An 8,342-nucleotide genomic window follows, 5' to 3' on the forward strand; every position below is an offset into this window, starting at 1 on the left:
ACGTCACCCTTGGAATCGGCTATCCCAGCATAATCAGATTAGGCTAACGTTACAATGTGTACAAAGTAAAAGCAATTAAAAATAATTAAAATTTACAGTGTCCTTTTTTTTATATAGCTTAAAAAATTGCGCCTTTAAAACTATTCATCACCTGTGATCCGTCGCAGCACAGATTTATGTTACAAGGTAAACAATACTTTTTCACCATTGACGCGAGGATGAAGTTATACTACTAGAGGTCGATCTGGCGTTATGCACAACCTTGCTATGGTTAGACAAGCTTCGAATAAATAAATAATAATAATAATAAAACTTCGAATTTACACAAATGAATTACAACAGGCTGAATTACCTGTCAAGAAGAAAGCAGGCAACCTCGGCGTCCGTTTTAAAATCTTTTCTCCTCATGAGCTCTTTCCATCTGGGAAAAGTTACTCCAATATTGACTATGGTCTTGCTGATTTGTCTGTCGCGTTGACGTTTTAATTCTCTCTTTCAAATGTGAGTACACACACACACACACACACACACACACCACACTATCTTTCAAATCTGCCGGCACTCGCGAGCTCGCGAGTAATCTCCCCCTCGCATTCGTCTCTGTGTCACTGAGTGAAAAACGCAAAAGGCGAAGCTTGAATTTACTGGTATGCCCCTCTTTGGCTAATGTAGTTTCAAGATGGAGGGGCAACATGGCGACCGGCATTCGAACCCCTCACCCGTATGTACTTTCAATGACAGATTATAAACTTAAGAGAATACTTTATTACTTGAAAGAAGTAAATATACATTAATGAGCACATATATTTTTGAAAGAACTAAGTGTTTTTTGCTAAGAATCAACTAAAAAAGTTACACAGTGTAGCTTTAAGGAATTGAATTTGTCAAATAAATGAATTACATTTTTCTTTGCGTTTGTGTGTGTGATACATAGGCGTCGATTTCGGGGGGGACGGGGGGGACGCGTCCCCCCCAGATTTCGTCATGAGTCATTTTGTACCCACCACTTTTTTTTTTTGAAAACCTCGAGTTCAATTTAGCCGTTCTGCTGCTGCGCTGGCTACACGCTTTTCTGTTCATTAAAACTGCAACAACTGTAACATTGGGATACGTTCTGGGGAGGGGGAGGGGGAGTCATCGTGTCACTGAGGCAGGTGCAGCTCAGCTCAGCTGACGTGCCTGTTCACTTTCACTTCTTCTCCGGACTGGACAATTTTGTTCGTGGTGCTACTGGCCGCCTGCATGAACATGTGGAGGAGGTAACGTATTAATTTATTCTTGACAATCAGTAAAAACTCCTTTCTCATAGTTTTGACAAAGAACAGCACGTTAGATTGATAGCTTTTAGCAGCTAAATTCTATCATTGACGTTAGCCGGCAACATCAGCTTCTAGAAGCCAAGTAGCTGCTAACTGTCACAGTAAAGTTGCAAACTCTGGTCACAAATATAAAAGGAAATAAAAGAAAGAGTACAAAGGTCGGTAGAGCGGTTATCTATTCTCCTCACACTTACGCACATGCGCAGTTCTAATTTTTACCTCAGGTTAACATCAAAGCACAAAGTGACCGTTACACAGGAGTTCAAAATGAATTATCTATGCTACCCTCTGCCAGTCTTCTCATGTGTTGTATTTTTAACAAAGTAAAATTTATGGAGTTGCGGCATTTGCGTGTTATTTTATGTAAAAAGTGATTTATTAGTGGTTAACTTAAACCAGGTAGGATCAGGCGGTCGATTCAAACATGTACGGTTAATTGCTGTGTGTATTGCCTATATTTCTGTCACTGATGCCAATCCAATACATTTTATTATGGTCCTTCCTTCTTTATGCATTCCAGCCAGTGTTGAGCTCCAGCCTTTGTGTGTGGACTGGACTGAAAAGAGGTGGCCAAATAATCTGACCAGGTATGGATGTGAATTCAGCAGATTTTGAATTGTTTGCTAAACAGAATTTAAGTGCTGTTTTTTAATTAGGCTACTATTTCTAGCAGAACACTGTGTGTGTGTGTGTGTGTGTGTGTGTGTGTGTGTGTGTGTGTGTGTGTTTGTTGATTGTAAAAAAAAAAAAAATTAAATGCATGTGAATTCAGCAGATTTTTTAATGATTGCAAAAAAAGTAAGTAAAATTAAATGCATGTGAATTCAGCAGATTTTTTAATGATTGCAAAAAAAGTAAGTATTGCTTTTTAATTGCTATCTCTAGCAGAACACAAAATGGAACACAAAATGCACTTGTGTAAGTGACAAGCTGGACAACTGTCTACTGAGTACACATGCATTGAACAAATTAACGACAAATTGACGACGAGCAAAAGAGGAACGATTAAAAGACAATTAAAAAGTCAGCCTATTATCAGCTTAAAAATATAGAAAGGGTTAAAGGACATCTCAGCAGGATTTGGAAAAAACTCTACTAAAATTTTCCAAAGAGATGTGAACGCCTCTCGGATGTTCCAATGAAGGCCACAGCTATTTCTTTTCTGCCCATTTTTTGCAGTTTCTCCCTGTGGACATGGCAGACTGATACGCTGTTGAGCCGTGACTGTGCCATTGTGGAGCGGAGCCAGGTCTTCAAACGTCGCAGGGCACTGAAACTCTGCTCAGCTTCGCAAGAAGACACAGGGACTACAAGCAACAGCCTAACCAGAGCCTCCACTTGGTGAAACAGCCGTCTCACTTCTGGCACCATGGTCTTCAGAATCTGTCTGACCTCCTGGCAAGAATGAAACTGGTAGCTTGCTTTCAGCATAGCCAGTTGCATTTGCAGCACCTCGGCGTCCAACTCTGGGTACAGCTCCACTGCCTCACTCGCCTCACCTGTCCGAAGGTGTTCCTCCAACTTGGCCAGGTGGCCAAGGCCCTCCTGGCTAAATCTGTCATCTAGCTGAGTGACAGCTGTATCGGTGGCACAGAAAAACTGTACTTGGAAGTACTCCTCTGCAGAAGATGGGATGTGACTGTTAGCTGGCCCACCATATCGGTTGGATGGTTTCCTAATATGTGGCAACTTTATTGGCTCGAGATCATAAGATGAGGCGAGTTCTACCGCTCTCGAGTAAAGACTCATAAATGACTCACTTGTTCTCTTCGCCAGGAAGGCTTTCTTGGTGCAATCCACAGCCTGTAACATCCCGCCAATTGATACTGCTCTCCCTTGCAAACTTTTATTGAGACCTTCCAGCTTCAGCAGGATATCCTGCCCCATTACAAGGCCAAGGACGGTGGTGCCTTTGTGAAAATGGCCAAGAAGGCCTCTTGCTCGAGGAGCTGAGACACTGGCTTTGTCTGAAGCAATCTCCTCCAGTGCAGCCAGGACTACCTCATACTGTGTGAGGACCGACTTGATGGCTGGTGTGCACACAGTCCATCTTGTGGCACACAATGGCTTAATGGTGGTGAACGAGCCATTTTCAGATATGGCTATCTGTTTGAAGATGGACTTGAACTTCCCAGACTGGCCAAACAAACAACCCAGGTCATGGATCCATGTGAGGGCATCACTCACAACTGGTGCGGATGTGGAGACTGCCTGAGAGACCAGGTTCACACAATGCGGCCCACAGTGGACAAAAATGGCAAGCGGCTGTACTCTGCGGACCAAAGCTTGCATCCCAGATATGTGCCCTGACATGTTTGCCGCTCCGTCATAAGTTTGGCCACGAAGACCTGAGAGTGGGAAGTTGAGGCGGAGCAGCACATCAGAGGCAATTTTCCAAAGATGTGTTCCAGTTGTGGAAGAGGCCTCGTACATCCCCACAAACTCCTCCCTTGGCTCCAGGTCTTTGTCGACATAGCGGAGGCAGATGGAGATCTGCTCCGTTCCACTGATGTCCTGGGTTCCATCCATTATGAGGGAGTACTGCAGTACAGGTAAGGCAGAAATTTCTTCAGCAACCCCCCTAATTATGGTGTTTCCCATAATGCTCAACATTTCGTTTTGTATTTCAGGGCTGGTGTAGGTGTGATGCTTCTGCAGCCACATTGCCAGGTTGGGGTCATCCTCTGCCTTATCCCTGAGATAAGTCTGGAAGTTTCCCTCTTCGTTTGAATGGCCTCTAAGAGCCAAGCCCTGTTTGGAGAGATACCTCAGAGCACCTACAATTTGTAAGAGAGCAGACCTGGCTGCCTCTTGAGCACTTGCTGATGGGCTGCATAATTGCATTCTTACAGAATTTTGTAGATGCGTATGTGTGTTGACAGCTATAATGTGTGCCTTGCTGATCTCATGCCTACTAAAAACATCCCTACCCTTTTTCCAGTTTCTGAAGCCTGCCGATATAAAGGTTGGTTCAGCACTTTTGGCCAAGGTGGAGGTTTTCTGCGCAAAGGTATTCATGCAATGAATACACAAAACCCCCTTTATTTGATGGCTGTAATGTAGCCAGGGGAACGCTTTGTACCAGCTGTCCTGGAACCTTAGCGTCCGGTTTGATTTGGTAAGTGGCTCAATATCCCTTGCACTGGGCTGGTGCGGGCAGTCTAAAGGATGGAGGTGGATCCCCTCATTTTGAGTAGCTGGCTGCTCCTGAAATGTAATTAGTTCATTGGATATGAATGAAGGAGTAACTGAGTAGTAGTTTAGTTAATGGCATCATTTTTGTAAATAGTTATTTGTGTAAATAATGTAGTAGTTTAGTAAGTGGAATCATTTTTGTCAAACAGTAATGTTGCTTGTTTTAAGATTATTGTTGCTGTCTGTTTATTTGAATTGTATAGGTTTTTTCTCAAATTATATGCAGACCTCACCTCGTCATGCTTATCGGTCTGTTCCTGCCTGTCTGTCTTTCTTTCAGATGGACCTGGGACCTGTTCCTGATATAAACCATATGTAATGTAACTTGTTTTTCTTTTCTTTTTTATTCATTAACCTGTACCTGTCTTTTTTTTTCAGTTGTGTGTTGACCTCACCTCTCTATTGTGCACCAGTTCCTGACATTCTGTAAGTTCTTGTCCCTAATAATGTAAACAATACAGTGAAGATGGATGGTAACTTGACTGATTTTGCAGTCTCATTTTTATTGTGCTTTTTTAAACAAACACTTTTTTATAATGCCTGGATTTCTCCTTTTAGGACTTTGTTTCTGTTTTTGAATGTTCTACCTCACCTCGTCACTGTCTTCCACCAGTTCCTGGCTTTCACTTAGTTCCTGTTCCTAATAAAACAAATTTTAAAAGATTGATAACTCCATTGATTTTGGCCTGTGTCATTTTTATTGTGGTTTTATGTGGTGTACGCCAAACAGTCTACAGCAGTTCTTGTAATATCTTCTCTTCTTTTCTCCAAACCGTAAATGTAATAATTAATAATAAGTAATTGGAAATTGAAGGCATGATTCGAACAGGCTAAGTGGTCGTACAAAAAATTGTCACACTTTTTGACAAAATTGACAAAAACACAAATATTCTCTACAAAAAGGCCTCGATGCAGAAAATAAAGTGCTCAGCAATGAAGGGGTGACCCTTTAAAACATCAATAGTAAAAAAACATAACATAATAATTATAATTAATATAATTATAAAATTAATATAATGTTTAATAATAATAATAATAATAATAAGCTGTGATAAAAGCATTGCTTTTTATTTTATTTTTATTGAATTGTAATGTTACCTGTAACAAAATGCTTTCTCTGTATTCAGGTTTGACTGTAGTAATAATGCAAAAAACGTGTACACTTCACATCAAATTTATTTAAAAAAAATGTATAAACCTTGGCAAAAAGTATTATTTGGGAATTTATCTAAAAAATACATTCAAATCCACATCTTAAAAGTAAGTAATTGGGTTCAAAAACAACTAGATTTCACAAAACTTTCCATAGAGAGCTATACAGGCATCTAGTGGTAAACCCATGAAATAACAAGTTTTATTTAATTTTCTATCAACAGATGGCACCATTTTTAGGTGTGCGGTCACTTCTGACCGGGAAGTTAACAAGTGGTAGGCCTACACCCAAATGAAGAGCAAAGCAAACTGTGCGCTGCGGTAACTGCTAGCTAGCTAGCTAGCTAATAACATTGTTTGTCAAAAAGAGTGACAGGTTGGGTTATTCATTTAGCCGATAATAAGATACCGGCACTTACTGTGCATGTCTGCTTGGCTTTAAAAAAAGCTCTGATGTCCTGTCCACTTCTTTTTGACATAATGCTGTTATTATTTTCTCTATATGACTATCGCGCTTCTTTTTTTAAAGAATGTTTTTCAAATGAATTGACAGTTTGGAATGGACAGTGAACGAGCGGGAACGAGGCTACCTAGTCTTTGCTGGGATTGGCCAGAATTTCTAGCCAATGTATCATAGACGAGCAAGTCATTTAGCCTTCATACAGTATCACAAGGTTGCATGCTAGTGCCATGGACTATAACATATCAAATTGATAACCTGTAGAACAAATGGATGTTGTTGTACCCACAGCATGGATCTGCAGACCATTGACACAAAGGTAAGACGCGATATGTTTATTAAGATTTGCTGGTATTATGACTAGGTCTTGTGCATTTGCACACAAGGGATCGGCTGTTTTAATTCTTCTCTTGCAATTAATGTTACGTTAGCCTTACACCTTCCTTAGCCACCAACTTAATTAGCTAGTTACGGTTTGCGTTCATACAGCAAGCATTGGGGGAGATGATTGTTGAGTAGTCAGTATCTTGTTTAATTATTGCTTGAATCTATTGCTGAATTCTGGAATAGTTGTGATGATGATGAGGAATGGATCAAGTTTTAGTCAAAATGCCTGATGTAGATTGGATGGATGCATGTTGTGAATTGAGAGCAGTCAGATCATGGTGTGATAGTCAATAGTGTTCATCTGTGCTACACGTATTTTTGCTTTTTCAATCTTGGTAAAATTTGTAGTGCTTAAGTTGTGTTGTGTGTAGATATGGTAAATTGTACTGGGAATTATATCAAATTATTACATGGCTTGGTTGAATTCCACTGTAGAATGCAGTCTGTTATTATTTCTTGATAATAACACCGTTGCCATGAAAAACAGAGCGTTGCTATGGACGCGGCAGGATTCTAACCGTAGAGACGGAAATATTTTCGCGGAAGCAATACAATCGTGTTTAAATCAATAAACTCTTTTTTAAATCAATATTTTGTGTCAAATTATTGATTTATTTGGTGGGTAGCCATAGCCATGTAATAAGCGGGATAATGTAGAGCGAGGCCCGATTTTGGGTTAGATTTTTCCCCCGTTTTCAGTGGTTATAACAAAGCAACATGAAAGAGAAATTTGGTAATCAATTGTTTAGGTACATTAAACCACGTCATGGCCATGTCATATTGTCAACATGGTACTTATGATATGAAGCAGATTAGTGGGTCATATATCATATAATGTTTTTTGAAAATGTACGGCTTTCTTCTTCATAAAACGAGTCGGACATCATCACATTTTTGTATACATTTTTATTTATTTACATTAATAAGCTACAGGACGTCTTTCAAAACATGACCTGCGCGAAAGAGAAAAAAAATGAATGCATCATTGTACCCAGCACTTCTGAAAATGCACTTCTGAATGCGTCTCTCTCTCTGTCCCCTCCACATTTCAAACCAAACTGACGCCCATGGTGTGATATATATGAGTTCGAGTCCCCCCCCCCCTGAGGTCTCAAGGTTGGCAAGTATGGACTAGTCTTGCATATTAGTTCACCATAAAATGGGTCAGTATTTGCACATTATCACTTAACTTTTGCTGCTTGACCAGGGAGAAAGGATCATTATGAAATTAATATTAGCCACAGAAGAGGAGCAGTTTTTGTAATTAATACTGGCCCACAGACTACAGGAAGAAACAACTAAATAATTATGAATTTTGAGTGATTTTTCCCTTAGTCTATTCACACATGAAAATTGAACAACTATTAAAGGGATCACTGCATCACTGTCTTTACTGGGCGCAGGGGCGATGCAGCTAGAGTTGTATAAATACAGATGTCCCAAAAAGTATCTTGCTAGGGGGGTTCGGGGGTGCGGGGGTGACGTGCATTTTACAGTGCATTTTACAGTGCATAATGTGCATTTAAGGTGTTTTGAAGGCCAAAAAAAATGGACAACAGTAGCTTTAAATGTCTGTGGGCAGTAGCATTAAGTTTTTTTTTTTATCAGAAAACAGATTTTTGTCAATGAATGATCCACACTACAAAATGGAAATGCATAATGTTTATGCTTATTGTTGACAATACACAAATCACATATTCGAAACGGGAATGGCCTTAAGAAATTATTCAAGGATTATTTTGCATAGATGTTACAAACGCAAATGCAATATCATATGCTATACAGCAGGGGTGCCCAATCCTGCTCTTGGCGATCGACTGTCCTGCACA

At 40.1% G+C, this 8,342-nt stretch overlaps 1 protein-coding gene across 1 annotated transcript; it reads right to left on the bottom strand.

Annotated features, from left to right (window-relative positions):
• Positions 1–2,414: 2,414 nt before the first annotated feature.
• On the bottom strand, positions 2,415–4,163 carry LOC311283339 (zinc finger MYM-type protein 1-like; the record flags this gene model as incomplete). Its single annotated transcript, XM_084397687.1, has 1 exon — positions 2,415–4,163. One exon carries the CDS (start codon positions 4,161–4,163, stop codon positions 2,415–2,417), a length of 1,749 nt encoding a protein of 582 aa, XP_084253813.1.
• Between the last annotated feature and the right edge of the window lie 4,179 nt (positions 4,164–8,342).

Source organism: Rutilus rutilus, assembly GCF_951802725.1.
Source record: "Rutilus rutilus genome assembly, chromosome: 23".
NCBI classification, from domain to species: Eukaryota; Metazoa; Chordata; class Actinopteri; order Cypriniformes; family Leuciscidae; genus Rutilus; species Rutilus rutilus.